Below are 23,587 nucleotides of genomic sequence, written 5' to 3'. Positions count from 1 at the left end.
AAGAATTCCGGCTCTCACAGACCTGTTAGTTTTTCTTTAAGAAGCCCTCCTGTTCTCCACTCATTAACTGTATTAACTGCACCTGTTTGAACTCGTTACCTGTATAAAAGACACCTGTCCACACACTCAATCAGACAGACTCCAACCTCTCCACAATGGCCAAGACCAGAGAGCTGTGTAAGGACATCAGGGATAAAATTGTAGACCTGCACAAGGCTGGGATAGGCTACAGGACAATAGGCAAGCAGCTTGGTGAGAAGGCAACAACTGTTGGCGCAATTATTAGAAAATGGAAGAAGTTGAAGATGACGGTCAATCACCCTCGGTCTGGGGCTCCATGCAAGATCTCACCTCGTGGGGCATCAATGATCATGAGGAAGGTGAGGGATCAGCCCAGAACTACACGGCAGGACCTGGTCAATGACCTGAAGAGAGCTGGGACCACAGTCTCAAAGAAAACCATTAGTAACACACTACGCCGTCATGGATTAAAATATTGCAGCGCACGCAAGGTACCCCTGCTCAAGCCAGCGCATGTCCAGGCCCGTCTGAAGTTTGCCATTGACCATCTGGATGATCTAGAGGAGGAATGGGAGAAGGTCATGTGGTCTGATGAGACAAAAATAGAGCTTTTTGGTCTAAACTCCACTCGCCGTGTTTGGAGGAAGAAGAAGGATGAGTACAACCCCAAGAACACCATCCCAACCGTGAAGCATGGAGATGGAAACATCATTATTTGGAGAATGCTTTTCTGCAAAGGGGACAGGACGACTGCACTGTATTGAGGGGAGGATGGATGGGGCCATGTATCGCAAGATTTTGGCCAACAACCTCCTTCCCTCAGTAAGAGCATTGAAGATGGGTCGTGGCTGGGTCTTCCAGCATGACAACGACCCGAAACACACAGCCAGGGCAACTAAGGAGTGGCTCCGTAAGAAGCATCTCAATGTCCTGGAGTGGCCTAGCCAGTTTCCAGACCTGAACCCAATAGAAAATCTTTGGAGGGAGCTGAAAGTCCGTATTACCCAGCGACAGCCCCGATACCTGAAGGATCTGGAGAAGGTCTGCATGGAGGAGTGGGCCAAAATCCCTGCTGCAGTGTGTGCAAACCTGGTCAAGAACTACAGGAAACGTATGATCTCTGTAATTGCAAACAAAGGTTTCTGTACCAAATATTAAGTTCTGCTTTTCTGATGTATCAAATACTTATGTCATGCAATAAAATGCAAATTAATTACTTAAAAATCATACAATGTGATTTTCTGGATTTTTGTTTTAGATTCCGTCTCTCACAGTTGTAGTGTACCTATGAAGTAGGAAAAGTAGTGTACCTATGAAGTAGGAAAACCTGCAAAATCGGCAGTGCATCAAATACTTGTTCTCCCCACTGTATATTTTTACTGAGATCATGTGACAGATCATGTGACACTTAGATTGCACACAGGTGGACTTTATTTAACTAATTATGTTACTTCTGAAGGTAATTGGTTGCACCAGATCTTATTTAGGGGCTTAATAGCAAAAGTGGTGAATACATAATCACGCACCACTTTTCCGTTTTTGATTTTGTTAAATTTTTTTTAAACAAGTAATTTTTTTCGTTTCACTATTTTGTGTATGTCTATTAATTAAAATCAAAATCTATTTAAGGTTGTAATGCAACAAAATAGGAAAAACGCCAAGGGGGATGAATACTTTTGCAAGGCACTGTATGTATTCAGACCCTTTACTCAGTACTTTGTTGAAGCACCTTTGGCAGCGATTACAGCCTCAAGTCTTCTTGGGTATGACTTTACAAGCTTATCACACCTGTATTTGGGGAGTTTCTCCCATTCTTCTCTGCAGATTCTCTCAAGCTGCACAGCTATTTTCAGGTCTCTGCAGAGATGTACGATCGGGTTCAAGTCCGGGCTCTGGCTGGGCCACTCAAGGACATTGAGACTTGTCCCGAATCCACTCCTGCGTTTTGGCTGTGTGCTTAGTGTCATTGTCCTATTGAAAGGTGAATCTTCACCCCAGTCTGAGCACTCTGGAGCAGGTTTTCATCAAGGATCTCTCTATACTTTGCTCCGTTCATCTTTCCCTCGATCCTGACAAGTCTCCCAGTCCCTGCCGCTGGAAAACATCCCCACAGTATGATGCTTCCACCACCATGCTTCACCGTAGGGATGGTGCCAGGTTTCCTGCAGATGTGACGCTTGGCATTCATGCCAAAGAGATCAGTCTTGGTTTCATCAGACCAGAGATCCTTGTTTCTCATGGTCTGAGAGTCCTTCAGGTGCCTTTTGGCAAACTCCAAGCTGGCTGTCATGTGCCTTTTACTGAGGAGTGGCTTCCATCTGGCCACTCTACCATAAAGGCCTGATTGGTGGAGTGCTGCAGAGATGGTTGTACTTTTGGAAGGTTCTCCCATCTCCACAGAGGAACTCTGGAGCTCTGTCAATGTGACCATCGGTTTCTTGGTAACCTCCCTAACCAAGGCCCTTCTCCCCCGATTTCTCAGTTTGGCTGGGCGAATCTTAGTGGTTCCAAACTTTTTCCATTTAAGAATGATGGAGGCCACTGTGTTCTTGGGGACCTTCAATGCTGCAGACATTTTCTGGTACCCTTCCCCAGATCTGTGCCTCTACACAATCCTGTGTCAGAGCTCTACGGCCCTTCGACCTCATGGCTTGGTTTTTGCTCTGACATGCACTGTCAGCTTTGGGACCTTTATATAGACAGATGTGTGCCTTTCCAAATCATATCCAATCAATTGAATTTACCACAGGCGGACTCCAATCAAGTTGTTGAAACATCTCAAGGATGATCAATGGAAACAGGATGCACCTGAGCTCAATTTCAAGTCTCATAGCAAAGGGTCTGAATACTTATGTAAATAAGGGTTTTCTGTTTTTACTAACATTCTAATAACCTGTTTTTGCTTTGTCATTATGGGGTATTGTGTGTACATTGATGAAGATTTAAAAAATAAAATAAAAAATAAATTTTAGAATAAGGCTGTAACGTAACAAAATGTGGAAAAATGGGTCTGAATACTTTCCGAATGCACAGTGTATGAGACACATTCCCTTTTCTTTCCTTTGTTCTCTACAGAAAAAGAGTATCCACATCCCCTTCCGGAGCAAGTACAACAGGGTGACCAAGCGAGCACGCTACCTCCATGAGAACCCCTCTTGTCTGCTGTGTAACATCCTGCATCGCTACCTACAGCAGGCTGACTACGCAGTGATAGAGGAGGCCACTATGGTGAGACGTGTGTGTTTGCATTTAAAGGCTTGAGAACTTCAGTCTGTGCCATGATTGCCTGAATCAGGTTTGTTAGTGCTGGGCTGGAAGTAGCTCTCATGGATCTACCCTAAGTTAACTCCTAATTATCCATTTAACCCATCTCATCTTGTCCTCTTTAGAATGACGGGCTGCCTGCCCTGGTGACCCTGAAAAAGGGTCTGGTGGCTCTGGCCCGTCAGTGGATGAAGTTTATTGTGGTGACCCAAGGCTTCAAGGCCATCGGCCTGATGAGGCCCAACCAGCTGCCCAAACCCAAGGAGACCCCCCTGCAGCAGACCTACCAGGTCCAGGGCCTGGACAACGGAGCTGCGCTGCAGAGTGACACCAGCGCCGACGGGGCCGAGTTCGAGTTTGACGCAGGTAGGAACCTTTGCCCTGAGTGTTTTTATTTTTTATGAATATTCTGGTAAATGAATACGATACTTTATCAAAACAATTGTACTGAAAAGTCCCCTCACATGTTAATGAATTTGATGATGGGGATGACAATGCATGCAGTATGTTGGTCCAATGGGTTATATCATGTTGTAAATGCTGTCCAGCCACAGTGAGTGAACACACCATGCTGCTGGAGGGAGCATGCAGCCGCCCCCCGCCCACAGGAGACAAATCTGGACCGGTCAGTGGGGTGGAGATCATGAGGAAGCTGTCCAAGTCCCACACACACAGTGAATCTGCCCTCAAAATAAAGGTAAAGGTGTGTGTCTTAACTGGGTATCCACCTGTCTGTCTGCATTGTCTACTGAAGAAAAATATAAACGCAACAATTTCAATTATTTTACTGAGTTACAGTTCATATAAGGAAACCAGTCAATTTAAATAAATTCTGTAGGCATTTATATATGGATTTCACATGACTGGGCAGGGGCGCAGCCATGGGTGGGCCTGGGAGGGAATAGGCCCACCCACTGGGGAGCCAGGCCCAGCCAATCATAATGTTTTTCCTCCACAAAAGGGCTTTATTATAGACAGAAATAATCCTCAGTTTCATCAGCTGTCTGGGTGGCTGGTCTCAGACAATCCCGCAGGTGACGAAACCGTATGTGGAGGTTCTAGGCTGCCGTGAAATGGTGTTTTTTACATTGGATAAAAGTAGAGACTCATAGCTACAAAATGGTATATCATACACTGCATTTGAGGAACAATGGGAAAGTAATTCTGCTTTGAAAGTTGATAAACTTGTAAACTCACTTTTGAGAACAAATCGCCTTTGAATGTTTTGATATCTAGTGAAGAGCTCTTTTTTGTCTACACCCATTCAGCATCATTCACACCCTCTTAACTTTAGCCCCACCCGTCTTGTTTCGCTCTTGGAGCGCACACCTGACGCTCTGGCCGATGATTTGCTTACTTCTGGACAACATGAAAACAGCCTAACCAACTCTGCTGGCAACAATTTCATTACACTTTTTTGCATACGTTTACTGACACCAACCATATTCAGTGGGTGTTGTACATATACCACGTTATGTTAGCTAGCTAGCTAACAGTACACTTTAGCTTGAAATTAAACCACTTTCTGTCAAAATTAGAAATGTGTAATATCTGAAAAAAATAGCTAGCTATCTTACCTGTATCATCATGCATGATGGACGCATCTCCCTGTCAGGAATGCCATACCACGGTTGCCCTTAGTTGGAAGGTTGTTAGCTTTTTCTGTGGCTTAACCAACAAGGCTTGTAATTTTAGCAATTTTATTCATATTTACAGATGGCATACAAGTTTGTTATTAAGGCACATGAAAGTTCACATGTTCGAAAAGGTATTTCTGCCCAAGAAAATTGATAAAAAAATATTTTTACGTTCAAATGGCTCTCCTGTGAAGTCGTGACTTGCGACACACGCCTAGTTTCCTGAATCGGGTCACATTTTTGTTCAGTATATATGGGTGAACAGGGGCGACAGGGAAGTACCACTTTCCATTATACAATAGGAATGCATTTGTTTTCACACTATTGATATGGGTGTGTGTCTTCCTCAGGGCTCCCACCCATACCAGTCCCTGAGCTACACCAGCGGGGACACGGCGGCTGACTCTCCTGCCCATGTGAGTCGCGTGGGCATGCCTGCCAAGGACAGTCCCCGTAAGGAGAGTCTGTTGAGCTACCTGACTGGCAGCTTCCCCAGCCTGCACAACCTGCTGGAGGGTACACCCCAGAGGAACGAGCCCACCACCAAGAGCACAGGTAGACTGCCATTGTCCTTAGAACGTTACCATGGGATAGACCAGGGTTTCCCACACCTGGTTCAGACTTGGGTTGCCTTCCAATTCCATACCCTCGTCCCCAAAGTGTGAACATTGTCGAAAAGTATGGCTTATATATATTTATACTAGTTCTATTCCTTTTCGAGCCACAATGATAGAGAATTGGTAGAGAATTGGACTGCAACATTACATTACATGTTTGCGTCCCCCTTTAGGTAACAGTGTGGGCCCAGATGTATTGACGGAGCACCCCCTGCTGTCAGAGCCCTCTTCTGTCAGCTTCTACAACTGGATGTCCAACGCTGTGGGCAACCGGGGCGGAGGGAACGCTGTACCCCAGGAGTCCCCCATCAACCGCTCCCAGCACAACAGCCTGCAGACAGGTAGAGGGAATGTTTTGGGAATCTTAGGGGAGAATGTTGGTCAGCGAGCCGCTATGCAGCTAACCAACCCCGAAGCTCACGGTAGAAGAATGTCAAAACAGGTCACACTAAGTGTCTGTTACCCATTGCTCCTCAGGCGTCACCTGTAACCTCCCCACCATCCCATCAGCATCAGACTTCAACACGGTGCTGTCCAGCGACCAGAACACTCTTGATGGAACACAGTCTCAACACTCTCAGCACAGCACCAGCCAGGATGACATAATGATGGCCGACATCGAGGAGGGCAATCAGTGTCCCGCCGCTGTGCAGCTCGCTGACGCACAGGTAACCTGTTGAGCGTGCGGGTGTTTGTGTTTGTGATAATTCTAATGATTCCCTCTCCCTTTCCTCAATTCACACAGGTTGTGTTCAAGCCTCTGCTGAGTCACACAGGGATCCAGGCGCAGGATACCACTCCTCTCAGCTACAAGATGTATTTTGGAGAGCACCTCTCCTTCTCCGGCACCTTGGAGTGTCTCAGAGCAGACATTGTGGACTCAGACACGTCCAAGGAGCGGAAGAACAAACGCTCCAAAAGGTAAATAAACCTTGTATCTAAATAAAGATAATGTATGCCTGGTTATTATTTGTCCCATTATCTACCACTCATAAGTAATCTTGCTCTCTACCCCTCTCCATCTCTCCCTGCAGACAGGGCATGCCTAACCTCCCTCCGCTGGAGTTCAAACCGGCCCTGCTGATCGAGACCTTCAGTCTAAACTCTGTGTTGATGGAGAAGTCTACCAGCACTGGACCCCCCAACTCCACGGCCGTTCCTTTCGCCTTCCACGACCTCAACCGGCGCCACTACAACACCTTCCACTGCGACTTCACCATCGCCTGCCAGGCCATCAGCCAGCGTGTGGATATGGCCCTGGTGCGCCTCATCCACCAGTTCAGTACCATGGTGGACGACATCAAAGCCACGCAGACAGACATCAAGCTGAGTCGCTACACAGCCGGCTCCACCTCCCCCACGCCCACCTTCAAGGCAAGGCCCTACCGACACTTCCGCTCTTCTGACTTCAGCCGCAGCTCGCGGGGAAGCATCAACGGAGCCGGGCGGAGTGGGGCTGGCGGCGGCGGGAACACGGCTCAGAGAAGCAAGCGAGGTGGAGGAGGGGGTCAACCACCCAACGGCCCCCCTTCAGGACTGGACTCACTGGGTAGGAGGGAGCCCCGGGGACGCAACACGCTGGGTCGCTCGGAGCGTCGGACCTCCAAGGTACATCAACCAGTATGTGTCTTCATTTTGGAATGTTTTATGTATACTGAACAAAAATAGAAATGCAACATGCAACAATTTCAAAGATATTACTGAGTTACAGTTCATATAAGGAAATCAGTCAATTTAAATAAATAAATTGGGCCCTAATCTATTGATTTCACATAACTGGGAATACAGATATGCATCTGTAGGTCACAGAAGGTATGGGCGCGGATCAGGAAACCAGTCAGTATCTAGTGTGACCACCATTTGCCTTAATGCAGTGCATAGAGTTGATCAGGCTGTTGACTGAGGCCGGTAAATGTTGTCCTACTCCTCTTCAATGGCTGTGCAAAGTTGCTGGATATTGCCGGGAACTGTAATACACTGTCGTACACGTCGATCCAGACCATCCCAAACATACTCAATGGGGGACATGTCTGGTGAGTGTGCAGGCCTTATAAGAACTGGGACATTTTCAGCTTCAGTTTTTGTATTCATTTTGTATTACATGTTTTGGTGTGTCCTTGCAACATGGGGCCGTGCATTATCATGCTGAAACATAAGGTGAATGGCGGATGAATGGCACGACAATGGGCCTCAGGATCTCATCACGGTATCTCTGTGCATTCAAATTGCCATCGATACAATACAATTGTGTTCATTGTCCGTAGCTTGTGCCTGCCAAGACCATAACCACATCGCCACCATGGAGCACTCTGTTCACAACGTGTACATCAGCAAACCGCTCGCCCAGACAACGCCATACACGCTGTTTGCCATCTACCTGGTACAGTTGAAACCTGGATTCATCCCTGAAGAGCACACTTCTCCAGCGTGCCAGTGGTCATCGAAGGTGGCATTTGCCCGCTGAAGTTGATTACGACGCCGAACTGCAGTCAGGTGAAGTCCCTGGTGAGGACGACAAGCAGATTCTTTGGTTGTGCAAAACCACAGTTTCATTAGCTGTCTGGGGGGCTGGTCTCAGACGATCCCACAGGTGAAGAAGCTGGATGTGGAGGTCCTGGGCTGGTCTGCGGTTGTGAGGCCGGGTTGGACGTACTGCCAAATTCTCTAAAACGATGTTGGAGGCGGCTTATGGTAGAGAAATTAACATTACATTCTCTGGCAACAACTCTGTTGGACATTCCAGTAGTCAGCATGCCAATTGCATACTCCCTCAAAACTTGAGCTGTCTGGCATTGTATTGTGTGGCAAAACTGCACATGTTATAGTGACCTTTTATTGTCCCCAGCACAAGCTGCACCTGTGTAATAATCATACTGTTTAATCAGCTTCTTGATATGCCACACTTGTCAGGTGGATTTATTATCTTGGCAATGGAGAAATGATCACTGACAGGGATGTCAACAAATTTGTGCACAAAGTTTGAGAGAAAAGCTTTTTGTGCGTATAGAACATTTCTAGGATCTTTTATGTCAGCTCATTAAACATGGGACCAACACTTTACATGTTGCGTTTATATTTTTGTTCAGTATATATTTCTCAGTAATCTATCAGATGATGTATGCTCTGTTTCTATTGGTACATTTAATGAATCTATTGATGAAGGTGTCGCGGAAGGGCTCTCGGGACGTGGCTGACCACACAGCCATCCAAATGGATGATTCCGACTCCATCACAGTGTCAGAGCAGAGCGAGCCCTCTGCAGAGTGCTGGCAGAACATGTACAAGCTGCTCAACTTCTACTCACTCATCTCTGACCCAACGGGTATCCTGGAGAAGAGCTCCCCTGAGAACTGCATCTCGGGTAAGGCTCTCTCTCTCCCTCACCCATCTCTAGCCCCTACCCCCTAGGCACTTAGAAATATCAATTATTAATAGTATTTTTTGTGTGATCTGTGCAGACGGTGGCCGCAGTCCCTCGGAGCCCCTGTGCAGGGTGATCTTTGAGAACGAGCAGGAGGACCCCACCACCCCCACTAACAAGCCCCCATCTGGGCTAGGTGCTGGGGGCAGACGGCGCAGCCTGGTGAGTTCTGAGCCACAGCACGTCACCCTCATCGTGTTTGGCATCGGCATGGTGAACCGCACCCACCTGGAGGCCGACATCGGGGGGCTGACCATGGAGGCAGAGCTGAAGAAGATCCACGGCAGCTTCACACTCAAGGAAAAGATGAAGGGTGAGGCTCTTAGTAGTGATGCGTGGGTTGACTCATAACCTGCAGTCCCTGCGGTTATATCCGTGGGGCGGGCGTGTTTAGGATTATTAAATATTGTGTGGATGAAGGGCAGGTAGGTGGCAGGCGGGTTGAGTGAAGAGAGAACAATAGCCTATCTGAAAACATCTATAAATGTCTCATTCTTTTGCAATTATTTTGCAATTTTATACAGGCTACATTACTGAGTTACAGTAATGTAACATGTGTTTGGCGCCGACAGAGATGGACGCCTCGCTTCGCGTTCTTAGGAAACTATGCAGTATTTCGTTTTTTTATGTATTATTTCTTACACTGTTACCCCAGGAAATCTTAAGTCTTATCACATACAGCCAGGAGGAACTTTTGGATATAAGAGCAACGCCAACTTACCAACATTACGACCAGGAATACGACTTTCCCGAAGCGGATCCTCTGTTTGGACCACCACCCAGGACAATGGATCGGATCCCAGTAGGCGACCCAAAATAACGGCGCCGCAGACGGAGCGGTCTTCTGGTCAGGCTCTGTAGACAGGCACACCGCCCACCGCTCCTGAGTATACTACTCGCCAATGTCCAGTCTCTTGACAACAAGGTAGACGAAATTCGAGCAAGGGTTGCCTTCCAGAGAGACATCAGAGATTGTAACATTCTTTGTTTCACGGAAACATGGCTCACTCGGGATGCGTTATCAGTGTCGGTACAGCCACCCGGTTTCTTCACACACGCCAACAGAAACAAACATCTATCTGGTAAGAATAAGGGCGGGGGTGTATGCCTTATGATTAACGAGTCGTGGTGTGATCATAACAACATACTCAAGTACTTTTGTTCACCTGACCTATAATTCCTTACGATCAAATGCCGACCGCATTATCTACCAAGAGAATTCGATTATAATCACAGCCGTATATATCCCCCCCAAGCAGACACCTCGACGGCCCCGAAAGAACTTCATTGGACTCTATGTAAACTGGAAACCATATATCCTGAGGCTGCATTTATTGTAGCTGGGGATTTTAACAAGGCTAATCTGAAAACAAGGCTCCCTAAATTTTATCAGCATATTGAATGCGCGACCCGGGCTGGCAACACTCTGGATCATTGCTACTCTAAGTTCCGCGACGCATACAAAGTCCTCCCTCGCCCTCCTTTCGGCAAATCTGACCACGACTCCATTTTGTTGCTCCCAGCCTATAGACAGAAACTAAAACAGGAAACGCCCGTGCTCAGGTCTGTCCAACGCTGGTCCGACCAGTCTGATTCCACGCTTCAAGATTGCTTCGATCACGTGGACTGGGATATGTTACGGATAGCATCAGATAATAATATTGATGTATACGCTGATTCGGTGAGCAAGTTTATTAGCAAGTGCATCGGTGATGTGGTACCCACGGTGACTATTAAATCCTTCCCCAACCAGAAACTGTGGATTGATGGCAGCATTCGTGCAAAACTGAAAGCGTGAACCACTGCTTTTAATCATGGTAAGGCGACCGGAAACATGACCGAATACAAACAGTGTAGCTAGTCCCGCTGCAAGGCAATCAAACAAGCTGAGTGTCAGTATAGAGACAAAGTAGAGTCGCAATTCAACGGCTCAGACACAAGACATATGTGCAGAGTCTACAGTCAATCACGGACTACAAAAAGGAAACCAGCCCAGTCACGGACACCAATGTCTTGCTCCCAGACAAAATATACAACTTCTTTGCTCGCTTTGAGGACACTGACACGGCCCGCTACCAAAACCTGCGGGCTCTCCTTCACCACAGCCAACGTGAGTAAAACATTTAAACATGTTAACCCTCGCAAGGCTGCCGGCCCAGATTGGCCCAGACGGCATCCCTAGCCGCGTCCTCAGAGCATGCGCAGACCAGCTGGCACGTGTGTTTACGGACATATTCAATCAATCGCTATCCCAGTCTGCTGTTCCCACATGCTTCAAGAGGGCCACCATTGTTCCTGTTCCCAAGAAAGCTAAGGTAACTGAGCTAAACGACTATCGCCCCATAGCACTCACTTACGTCATCATGAAGTGCTTTGAGAGACTAGTCAAGGATATCACCTCCACCCTACCTGACACCCTAGACCCACTCCAATTTGCTTACCGCCCCAATAGGTCCACAGACAACGCAATCGCAACCACACAGACAGCGTCGTGAATAAGGCGCAACAGCGCCTCTTCAACCTCAGGAGGCTGAAGAAATTTGGCTTGTCAAGAAAAACACTCACAAACTTTTACAGATGCACAATCGAGAGCATCCTGTCGGGCTGTATCACCGCCTGGTACGGCAACAACCGAAAGGCTTTCCAGAGTGTAGTGAGGTCTACACAACGCATCACCGGGGGCAAACTACCTGCTCTCCAGGACACCTACACCACCCAATGTCACAGGAAGGCCAAAAAGATCATCAAGGACAACAGCCACCCGAGCCACTGCCTGTTCACCCCGCTATCATCCAGAAGGCGAGGTCAGTAGAGGTGCATCAAAGCTGGGACCGAGAGACTGAAAAACAGCTTCTATCTCAATTCCATCAGACTGTTAAACAGCCACCACTAACATTGAGTGGCTGCTGCCAACATACAGACTCAAATCTCTAGCCACTTTTATAATTACCATTTTGATGTAATAAATGTATCACTAGTCACTTAAACAATGCCACTTTATATAATGTTTACATACCCTACATTACTCATACCCGTTCGGCCATCGCTCATCCATATATTTATATGTACATATTCTTAATCATTCCTTTACACTTGTGTGTATAAGGTAGTTGTTGTGAAATTGTTACATTACTTGTTAGATATTACTGCATGGTCAGAACTAGAAGCACAAGCATTTCACTGCGCTCGCATTAACATCTGCTAACCATATGTATGTGACCAATAAAATTTGATTTGATACATTGAGGTTTTTCTTTCATTATTTTAGGCTATCTGACATTAGAGCGTAAGTCTAAGCTTCAGGGCCTAACTGTACATGTGCCAAATAGCCTACACTCCAATTGCCAAATGCTTTTGGGTACGGGCATAATAAGTTAATGTAGATCCACAGAGGGGGAAAAAAAGGACAATGTCAGAGTTGAATTCAATAAGAGAAAAGCTGCGAAATAAAGAGAAGGGAGGGCAAGAAAAGTCATGTTTAGGAACGATTTAATGAAGTTGTAATAAAGAATGATTGTATTGCGGCTATGTTATGTGTGATTGTGAGAAGCTATACAAATTCAACAGTCAGATGATGGGGACTTCAAATAGGGCTATGGCACGTCAAGGGAATTGTAGCCTGCTGTTCAGATCGGTTAAATTGAAACTGAAATCTGGACTGTAACTGTAGGCCTATAACCTCTGACATAGCCTTAATGTTAACTCCTGCAGAATTAAACATTTCTTGCAGTAAAATTATATACCATATGTATGCTAAATTTGGACTCGGGAACAGGACTAGAGAAATCTGTTGTCTTTCTTTTCAGCATCGTGAGAGAATGCGAAGTTAGATAGTTATTTTTTTTGTTATTGCATTTTCTCCCCGGTCCCTAAACGTCTTTGCGCCGCGGAAGAAGCAGGGATGCCAGAGAACTTGACCGATGTCAACTGAATTGAAGCATTCATTCTACCGATTTATGGTATTGTTCTGGTGAGCAAGGGTTTATATAGTCTTCTAGGTCAACATATAATGACAGAAGATAAGCTGCTTGTATCTAATTATAGACATGTTGACAAACAAATAGCCTTCCAAAATGTCAGAAATGATAAACAGAAACATATCTAAATCAGGCAAATAAAATCATGCACCCCCTGTCAAAAATGGTTACGTTGTCTCTGACTGTAGACTACAGCGCATTTTCTATATTAGCAAGTTATGGTCGGGTGCGAGCCTCAGATTTTCACTTTATCACATATAGTCGGGCGGTTGCGGATCGGTTATTAACAATTGCGGGCCGGTGCGGGTGAACAAACCGGTGACCCGCGCACCATTAGCTCTTGGTTTACGTCACTAGTTCAATACACTGCCTCTTTGTATTACATTTTGCAGTACCTTATCTGGATGATAACTCCAAAATCTGTTTTCAGACATACTGCACCAGAAGATGACAGAAACGTGTGCATCAGCCCACATAGGAGGAGTAAACATTGTGCTCCTGGAGGGTATAACGCCAGACATTCAGTAAGTACTGCTCAAATTTAGGCACATAGCTGCTTCATTTGCATTTTTGTATTGAGGTTTGAAGTTTGATAGTGTGCATTTGGTCTCTGTGAATTGTAAGACCTAAAATAACCTTTCTAGTTCATTTGCCTGTCATTTTGATAACTTGTCAAATTAATTATATGGAACGTTTTAATTTCCTACCCCACTGTCCCATTGATTGCATGTCAACATACTGTGTGAGTTATTCCTACAGTTACTTCACAGTAATCAAATCCTAGAAATATTCTAATTACTGCAAATATTCTGCTGGCATCACTGGAAATACTTTTGGCAGGCGAAGGAAGGTGGATAGATATTCTAATCTAGTCTGTTGTCAGTATCTCTGCGTGAATACTCAATTTCTCATTTGCTCTCTTTTTTTACTTTCCCTGCTTTCTCTTCCATCGTTTTACATAGACTGGAGGATTTCCCTACATCTCCTACCAGCACAGCCAAACAAGAGTTTCTGTATGTGTTTATAACTACTGCACCTTGGCACATCATTGCAATGCCACAGTAGTACCTAGTTAAAACACAACTATCATTTTGTCTGGAGTCTGTGGTAACGCAGTGTTTCTTCAGTGTACAGCTCTAGCTTTGTTATTGTCCTTCATCGTGTTAGATTGGTAATCCCCCACTGTCATTTTTCTCCTGTTTCTGTGTTCCTTCCTTCATGTGTATGGCGGGTAGACTATCTTTATAGATCAGCTATATCGCAGCGATTCATCCTGTAACCGGGATCTAATTTATTGTTGATTTTTTGGCAACGTAATGGATGAGCCTATAAAACCCTCTAATTCTTATGCCCCCATAACATGGATGTCGTTATGTGCTTCTTCGTGTGTAGTATGCCTGCTGTCTAACAAAAATGACCCAAACACTGTTTGTACATTGTTGTTCTATAGATGTTGTCCTGTCTTAACCTGTTGTCAAACAGTCATATTAGAATCCCTGACACTCTACTCCGCCCATTCCAGAACGGTTGTGAAATGCAACGTAGCTAAGTCCCAGGCCCTGTACAGCGCTCAGCGGGGCCTGAAGACCAACAACGCAGCCGTGTTCAAGGTGGGCGCCATCATGATCAACATCCCACAGCACCCAGCCACGCTGCACAGCATGATGGTCCGTAGCTCCCATCAGCTCTCAAAGCAGATCTCCGACCTCATCCGCCAGCCGTCCAACGTGTGAGTCTAGGAGGAAATTGTTGTATTATTCAGAAGATATTGTATTATTTAAACTTTGAGTCCCATTGAAATCTATAGGTATCTCCTAGGTGAGCCCCTCCCAAGAACTGGGGCTGGGTAGGCAGAACTGCTTGCTCAGTGTGGTCCTCACCTATGTGTCTAGTATGACAGGAAAGCATTTCAGTGAGAAAACCATTTTCTTTCCTCTGAATTTCCATCATGGACTAAGCAAAACTTCTTCATCTTGAACTATGTTATTTTTTTTCCTTTAGGTCACCCCCCAACAGGGAAGACACCCCCACCCCTCAGCCCTCTGACAAGGCGTCCAGCATCAACCAGACCCCCGTGGAGGCCAATGAGTTCCCCCAGCTGCCAGAGGGTCTGGAGAAGAAGCCCATCGTCCTCAAGTTCAGCGCTATGATGGACGGCATCACCATAGGAGCAGCCCTTTTGCCCTCCCTCAAGGCTGAGTACAAGATGGGCCGCATGAAGAGTCACGGCATGACAGGTACAGTGCCTTCAGAAAGTATTCATACCCCTTGATTTATTCCAGATTGTGTTGTTACAGCCTGAATTAAAAATGTATTAAATAGATTTGAAAAAGTTAAAACATGTTTTTAGAAATGTTTGTAATATTATTGAAAATTAAATTAAGAAATATCTAATTTACAGTACCAGTCAAAAGTTTGGACACACCACCTCAAGGGTTTTTCTTTATTTTTACTATTTTCTACATTGTAGAATAATAGTGAAGACATCAAAACTATGAAATAACACATATGGAATCATGTAGTAACCAAAAAAGTATATGTATACAAAAATATATTTTGGATTCTTCAAAGTAGCCCCCCTTTGCCTTGATGGCAGCTTTGTACGCTCTTGGCATTCTCTCAACCAGCTTCACCTGGAATGCTGTTCCAACAGTCTTGAAGGAGTTCCTACATATGCTGAGCACTTGTTGGCTGCTTTTCCTTCACTCTGCGGTCCAACTCATCCCAAACCATCTCAATTGGTTTGAGGTCGGGTGATTGTGGAGGCCAGGTCATCTGATGCAGCACTCCATAAACTCCTTCTTGATCAAATAGCCCTTACACAGCCTGGAGGTGTGTTTTGGGTCATTCTCATGTTGAATAATAAAGTATAGTCCCACTAAGCGCAAACCAGATGGGATGGCGTATCGCTGCAGAATGCTGTGGTAGCCATGCTGGTTAAGTGTTATTTGTATTCTAAATAAATCACAGACCGTGTCACCAGCAAATAACCCCCACACCATCACACCTCTATGCTTCACGGTGGGAACCACACATGCGGAGATAATCCATTCACCTAAAACAGTGTCTCACAAAGGCATGGCGGTTAGAACCAAAAATCTAAAAATTTGGACTCATCAGCCCAAATTACAGGTCTACATTGGTCTAATGTCCATTGCTCGTGTTTCTTGGCCCAAGCAAGTCTCTTCTTCTTATTGGTGTACTTTTGTAGTGGTTTATTTTCAGCAATTCGGCCATGAAGGCCTGATTCACGCAGTCTCCTCTGAACAGTTGATGTTGAGATGTCTGTTTTTTTTTTTTTTTTTTAATATGATTAAAAAATAAAAAATAAACTTTATTTTTTATCTTTATTTAACTAGGCAAGTCAGTTAAAAACAAATTATTATTTACAATGACGGCCTACACCGGCCAAACCCAGACGATGCTGGGCCAATTGTGCGCCGCCCTATGGGACTCCCAATCACAGCCGGTTGTGATACAGCCTGGATTCGAACCAGGGTGTCTGTAGTGACGCCTCTAGCACTGAGATGCAGTGCCTTAGATCACTGTGTCACTCGGGAGCCCACTGTTACTTGAACTCTGTGAAGAATTTATTTGGGCTGCAATCTGAGGTGCAGTTAATTGCTGATTTCTGAGGCTGGTAACTCTATTGAACTTATCCTCTGCTGCAGGGGTAACTCTGGGTCTTCCTTTCCTGTAGCGGGCCTCATGAGAGACAGTTTAATCATATAGCTTCATGGCTTAATGTAATGATGGACTGTCATTTCTCTTTGCTTATTTGAGCTGTTCTTGCCATAATATGGACTTGGTCTTTTACCAAACAGGGCTATCTTCTGTATACCACACCTACCATGTCACAACACAACTGATTTGCTCAAACGCATTAGTAAGGAAAGAAATTCCAAATATTAACTTTTAACAAGGCACACCTGTTACTTGAAATGCATTCCAGGTGAAGCTGGTTGAGAGAATGCCAAGAGTGTGCAAAGCTATCATCAAGGAAAAGGGTGGCTAATTTGAAGAATTTCAAATAAAAAATATATTTGGATTTGTTTAAAACTTCTTAGGGCTGCAATCCCGTTAACGGGATCGATATGACAACAGCCAGTGAAAGTGCAGGGCGCCAAATTCAAACATCAGAAATCTCATAATTAAAATTCCTCAAGCATACAAGTATTTCACACCATTTTAAAGATACACTTCTTGTTAATCCCACAACAATGTCCGATTTCAAAATGGCTTTACAGCGAAAGCACCACAAATTATTATGTTAGGTCACTGCCAAATCACAGAAAAACACAGCCATTTTTCCAGTCAAAGACAGGAGTCACAAAAAGCAGAAATAGAGATAAAATGAATCACTAACCTTTGATGATCTTCATCAGAAGACACTCATAGGACTTCATGTTACACAATAGATATATGTTTTGTTCGATAAAGTTCATATTTATATACAAAAACCTCAGTTTACATTGGCGCCATGTTCAGAAATGCCTCCAAAATATCTGGAGAAATTGCAGAGAGCCACATCAAATAACAGAAATACTCATCATAAACTTTGATGAAAGATACATGTTTTACATAGAATTAAAGATAAACTTGTTCTTAATGCAACCGCTGTGTCAGATTTCAAAAAAGCTTTACGGAAAAAGCAAACCATGCAATAATCTGAGGTCGGCACTCAGAGCTCAATCAAGACAAAAATATATCCGCCATATTGTGCAGTCAACAGAAGTCAGAAATAACATTATAAATATTCACTTACCTTTGATGATCCTCATCAGAATGCACTCCCAGGAATCCCAGTTCCACAATAAATGTTTGATTTGTTCGGTAATGTCCATCATTTATGTCCAAATAGCTACTATTGTAAACAAATCCAAAGTCACGAAGCACGTTCACTAAAAGCAGATGAAATTTCAAAAAGTTCCGTAACAGTCAGTAGAAACATGTCAAACGATGTATTGAATCAATCTTTAGGATGTTTTTAACATAAATCTTCAATAATGTTCCAACCGGAGAATTCCTTTGTCTTCAGAAGTGCGATGGATTAGAGCTCGCTCGCACATGAACGCGCCTGGTCAGCGCATGTTCAGGTCATGATAGACCTTACTCAATCCCCTCTCATTCCGCCCCCCTTCACAGTAGAAGCATCAGACAAGGTTCTAAAGACTGTTGACATCTAGTGGAAGCCGTAGGATGACCCATGACCCACAAAATGACCGATATCCCACTGTGTATTCGATAGGCGATGAGTTGAAAGCCTACAAACCTCAGATTTCCCACTTCCTGGATAGGTTCTCAGGTTTTTGCCTGCCATATGAGTTCTGTTATACTCACAGACATCATTCAAACAGTTTTAGAAACTTCAGAGTATTTTCTATCCAATACTAATAATAATATGCATATATTAGCAACTGGGACTGAGGAGCAGGTAGTTTACTCTGGGCACCTCTGGGCACCTTTTCATCCAAGCTACTCAATACTGCCCCTGCAGCCATAAGAAGTAAAAAAAAAAAAAAAAAACATTGGTTACTACATGATTTCATATGTGTTATTTCATCGTTTTGATCTTCACTATTATTCTACAATGTAGAAAATAGTAAAAATAAAGTAAAACCCTGGAATGAGTAGGTGCGTCCAAACTTTTGACTGGTACTGTAAGTATTCACACCCCTTTGCTATGACACTCCAAATGTAGCTCATGTGCATCCAATTTCCGTTGATCATCCTTGAGATGTCACTACAATTTGATTGGAGTCCACCTGTGGCTAATTCAATTGTTTTGACATTTAGAAAGAAGCACACCTGTCTGTATAAGGGCCCACAGTTGCCAGTGCGTGTCAGAGCAGAAACTATACACTGAAGTCCAAGGAACTGTCCTTGGATCTCCAAGATATAATTGATATGAGGCATGTACACTACATGTACATGCCTCGTCGAACATCTCATTCCAACATCATGGGCATTAATATGGAGGTGGTCCCTCCTTTGCTGCTATAACAGCCTCCTCTCTTCTGGGAAGGCGTTCTACTAGATGTTGGAACATTGCTGCGGGGACTTGTTTCCATTCAGCCACAAGCATCAGTGACATTGTGTACTGATGTTGGGCGATTAGGCCTGGCTCGCAGTCGGTGTTCCAATTCATCCCAAATGTGTTTGATGGGGTTGAGATCGGGGCTCTGTGCAGGCTAGTCAAGATCTTCTACACCGATCTTGACAAACCATTTCTGTATGGACCTCGCTTTGTCCACAGGGCCATTGTCAGGCTGAAACAGGAATGGGTCTTCCCCAAAATCGTCTAGAATGTCTTTGTATGCTGTAACTTTAAGATTTCCCTTCACTGGAACTAAGGGACCGAGCCCAAATCATGAAAAATAGCCCCATTATTCCTCCTCCACCCAACTTTACAGTTGGCACTATGCATTGGGGAAGGTAGTGTTCTCCTGGCATCCGCCAAACCCAGATTCGTCCGTCGGACTGCCAGATGGTGAAGCATGATTCATCACTCCAGAGAACGAGTTTTCACTTCTCCAGAGTCCAATAGCGGCGAGCTTTACACCGTTACACATGGTGATCTTAGGCTTGTATGCGGCTGCTCGGCCATGAAAACCCATGTCATGAAGCTCCAAACGAACAGTTCTTGTGCTGACGTTGCTTCCAGAGGCAGTTTGGAACTTGGTAGTGAGTGTTGCAAATGAGGACAGAATATTTTTTCACGCTACACGCTTCAGCACTCGACGGTCCTGTTCTGTGAGCTTGTGTCGCCTACCACTTCGCGGCTGAGCTGTTGTTGCTCCAAAACGTTTCCACTTCCACACAATAACAGCACTTACAGTTGACCGGGGCAGCTCTAGGAAGGCAGAAATTTGACGAACTGACTTGTTGGAAAGGTGGCATCCTATGACGGTGCCACGTTGAAAGTCAGTCACTGAGCTCTTCAGTACGGGCCATTCTACTACCAATGTTTGTCTTTGGAGATCCCATGGCTGTGTGCTCAATTTTATATACCTGTCAGCCACGAGTGTGACTGAAATAGCCAAATCCACATACTTTTGGCCATGTAGTGTATCTGGGGAATGGTATAAAACCATTTATAGAGTGTTAAAAGTTTCCAAGAGCACAGTGGTCTCTATCATTGGAAATGGAAAAAGACTCTGCCAAAGGCTGGCCATCCAGTCTCTACAGCACTTCACCAACCTGGGCTTTATAGAAGAGTTTCCAGACGGAAGCCTCCTTTAGAAAAAGGAACATGACAGCATGCCTTGAGTTTTTAAAAAAGGCACTTGAATCGCATTGAAAATCTGTGGAAAGACTTGAAGATTGCTGTTCACTGCCACTCCCCATCTAACTTAACAGAGTTCGAGAAAATCTGAAAGGAAGAATGGGAGAAAATCCCCAAATCCAGATGTGCAAAGCTGATACAGACATACCCAAGACGACTCAAAGCTATAAACTCTGCCATAGGTTATTCTACAAAGTATTGATTCAGGGGTATGAATACTTATGTAAATTAGATATTTCTGTATTTCATTTTCAATAAATGTGTAAAAATGTATGAAAACATGGGGTGTTGTGTGTAGATGGTTGAGAGAATGAATTTAATCAATTTTGAAATTGGGCTGTAACACAACAAAATGTGGAATAAGTCCAGGGCTATGAATACTTTTTGAAGGCACAGTAGTTAGCACCCAGCTTTAACCTCCGACTGGGCTAATGGGATATTGTACTTGTATTATGAGGATCTTATTATTTGTGATCTGACAATGAATCTTAATTTAATTCTGAGTGGATTGATAAACTCATTGTTCTCTGCAGGAGCCCAGACAAGGTTCACGTTCGAGCTGCCCAACCACAAGCTGTGTTTCCAGTCCAAGGTGTCTCCGGTGGACACCATGTCCGCCATGCCACCCTCGGCCAACCTCAACCTCCCGCCAGTCACCATGTCTGGAGAATACATAATGGAGGACCATGAGGGCCACTCGGATTTTACTGACGACTTCCCAATCCCCATGAAGCAGGGCAACTACCTCCAGGGGAATTACCTGCGCTGTGTGGCTGAGGTGAGGCTGCCATATTCAAGTAGAGTAGCTCCGGTATTGCAGACTATACCTTTTATTAATATAAAATATATGTCAACAGAGTTTTGTTCTATTTTGATTGTTTGTTCATTTGTTTGGATATTATTTGAGCTAGATATAAATTGGCGTCGCGCGTAATGCTCATGCGGGGTGAAATGTGTATATATTTGTGGATGTGAGTACTCAGTCCGTTGGGCCTGACGAAGATACTTGTGAATCGAAACATTGTCAATAAAGTGGTAATTGGCAGCATATTCAGTCTGTGGGCCTTTCTGTTATTTTCATTGATTTCAATCCCCCTTCACGTAGATTGGTTCTTTTGAGCACAACCTCACCACTGACCTCCTGAACCACCTGGTGTTCCTGCAGAAGGTTTTCATGAAGGAAGTCAATGAGGTCATCCAGAAAGTATCAGGTCTGTCCCGCTGTATAACACAAGGACATTGAAAGTTGTTGTTGTGTTTCAGTATTTTGCTTAGACACTTTGGGTTAAATGTTTGTCTATGCAGGAGGAGAGCAGCCCATCCCTCTGTGGAATGAGCACGACATCTCAACAGACGCTGACAAGCCCAAGATTTTGCTCTACTCACTCAGTCTGATGTTTAAGGTACCAGTATTTAAAACAAGAAATGTGCTGCAGTTTACATTCTTGTTACTTATTGCTTCAGTACGGGAAAGAAACTGATGACTTTTTCCTGGATTCTTGTGGTTTGCAGGGGATCCAGATGACAGCCACCACTCCATCCATGAGAGCGGTGCGCTTCGAGACAGGGCTGATAGAGCTGGAGCTCTCCAACAGGATCCAATGTAAAGCCCAGCCCGGCGGCAGCAGCAGTTACCTCAAACTGTTTGGGAAGTGCCAAGTGGACCTGAACCTCGCCCTGGGCCAAATAGTCAAGCACCAGGTAGGCTACAGCGAATTAATATAGGTTGTGTTTGTTTCAATTAGCTGCTGGAATCAGATTCCTCCTTTTGAGGATCAACAAAGTACTGTGTCTGCCCCTGTTTTGTGAGATATAACGATTTATTTATTCCACAGGTGTACGAGGAGGCGGGTTCAGACTTCCACCAGGTGGCCTACTTCCGCACTCGTATTGGCTTACGGAACGCCCTTCAGGAGGAGATCAGTGGCTCCTCAGACAAAGAGGCAGTACTCATCACTCTCAACCGGCCAATCGTCTTTGCTCAGCCTGTTGCCTTTGACAGAGGTCAGGCCTTATTAAGTTTTCAGATTCTCGGAATCTAATTCTCTAAATTGCATCAACTCCCCTACAAAATCGTTATGGAAAACTTCATCACTGTTTCCTTTCTCGTTGCAGCTGTACTCTTCTGGCTGAACTACAAGGCAGCCTACGACAACTGGAACGAGCAGCGTCTGGCATTGAACAAAGACATCCACATGGCCACCAAGGAGGTGGTGGACAAGCTGCCGGGCATCCAGCAGACCTCAGCCCAGGCCTTCAGCACCCTGTTCCTACAGCTCACCGTCAACGACCTTGGAATCTGTTTGCCCATCACTAACAACTCACTGGTAGGAGGAGAAGGATGATCTTAAAAATGTGGTCCTTTATTTTGCACCCTAATGTTTTCGGAAGAAAGCCTTTGCAATGTGGCATGTTAAAATGGTATATAATTTTTAAGTACTGTATATTAATGCATGTTGCAAGTTGGGGCTTGTAGAGAAAGAGGACACACGTCTTGGACACACAATGTTACTAAGAATAGTTACATATTACAAATAATACATTACATTACTGTGTATTTTACTACAACAACCCTGACGGTGATAAATTTAGTCTTTGACCCTTAGACCCATTTTTTGTTTGTGTTTTTCTGTTTCAGACCTTGTCCTGAAACTGTTTGTGTGTTACATTGATATTAGCTAAATTGTAAGAAATATGCTTGTCTGAAAGTGGCACACAGTGTGAGTAATCATCAAATCATGGGTCATCTCGTTCGCAAAGGAGCTGATCCAATGTTTTCTCAAATGGGTTATTCTTTTTTACAACCATTTTTTGTCACAATGTTCATTTGAATCAGAACCAATTATAAAAACACAAAATATAGAATAATGAGTAGTAATAGTAGTAATTTGGTCATTTTTAATAACTACTATTACTACTTATATACACTCAGTGGACAGTTTATTATGTACACCTATCTAGTACTGGGTCGGACCCCACTTGCCTCCAGAACAGCCTAAATTCTTTTGGTCATGGAAACGTTGCTCAATTGGTATCAAGGGACCTAACATGTGCCAGTAAAACGTTCCCCACACCATTACACCACCGCCACCAGCCTGTACCGTTGACACCAGACAGGATGGGGCCATGGACTCATGCTGCTAACGTCAAATTCTCTGCCATCAACATGATGCTACAGGAACCGGGATTCATCGGACCAGGCAATGTTTTCCACTCCTCAATTGTCCAGTGTTGGTGATCGCCTGCCCACTGGAGCCGCTTCTTCTTGTTTTTAGCTGATAGGAGTGGAACGCTGTGTGGTCAAATGCTGCGATAGCCGTTTTCCTTAGACTTGTCATCACAAGCACCCACAGGACTGCCGCTGA

General features: G+C 44.6%; 1 protein-coding gene across 17 annotated transcripts in view; it reads left to right on the top strand.

Annotated features, from left to right (window-relative positions):
- Positions 1-23,587, top strand: part of LOC129811789 (bridge-like lipid transfer protein family member 1) — a 148,432-nt gene that overhangs the window by 74,107 nt on the left and 50,738 nt on the right. For 10 of the 17 annotated variants that reach the window (XM_055863402.1, XM_055863410.1, XM_055863414.1 and 7 more), the window contains 20 exons: positions 3,097-3,249; positions 3,411-3,651; positions 3,834-3,988; positions 5,273-5,477; positions 5,713-5,880; positions 6,017-6,207; positions 6,285-6,460; positions 6,574-7,159; positions 8,702-8,900; positions 8,998-9,273; positions 13,368-13,461; positions 13,900-13,950; positions 14,460-14,666; positions 14,939-15,174; positions 20,756-21,000; positions 21,328-21,433; positions 21,528-21,625; positions 21,735-21,923; positions 22,058-22,226; positions 22,338-22,549. In XM_055863402.1, the coding sequence (XP_055719377.1) occupies positions 3,097-3,249; positions 3,411-3,651; positions 3,834-3,988; positions 5,273-5,477; positions 5,713-5,880; positions 6,017-6,207; positions 6,285-6,460; positions 6,574-7,159; positions 8,702-8,900; positions 8,998-9,273; positions 13,368-13,461; positions 13,900-13,950; positions 14,460-14,666; positions 14,939-15,174; positions 20,756-21,000; positions 21,328-21,433; positions 21,528-21,625; positions 21,735-21,923; positions 22,058-22,226; positions 22,338-22,549 (3,957 nt within the window). The remainder of the gene's footprint in view (positions 1-3,096; positions 3,250-3,410; positions 3,652-3,833; positions 3,989-5,272; positions 5,478-5,712; positions 5,881-6,016; positions 6,208-6,284; positions 6,461-6,573; positions 7,160-8,701; positions 8,901-8,997; positions 9,274-13,367; positions 13,462-13,899; positions 13,951-14,459; positions 14,667-14,938; positions 15,175-20,755; positions 21,001-21,327; positions 21,434-21,527; positions 21,626-21,734; positions 21,924-22,057; positions 22,227-22,337; positions 22,550-23,587) is intronic. The other 7 variants (XM_055863415.1, XM_055863407.1, XM_055863405.1 and 4 more) reach the window with 4 other exon arrangements.

Source organism: Salvelinus fontinalis, chromosome 15 (assembly GCF_029448725.1).
Source record: "Salvelinus fontinalis isolate EN_2023a chromosome 15, ASM2944872v1, whole genome shotgun sequence".
Taxonomy (NCBI): domain Eukaryota; kingdom Metazoa; phylum Chordata; class Actinopteri; order Salmoniformes; family Salmonidae; genus Salvelinus; species Salvelinus fontinalis.
The sequence above is the reverse complement of the archived record's forward strand: the minus strand, read 5'-3'. Positions and strand labels throughout refer to the sequence as shown.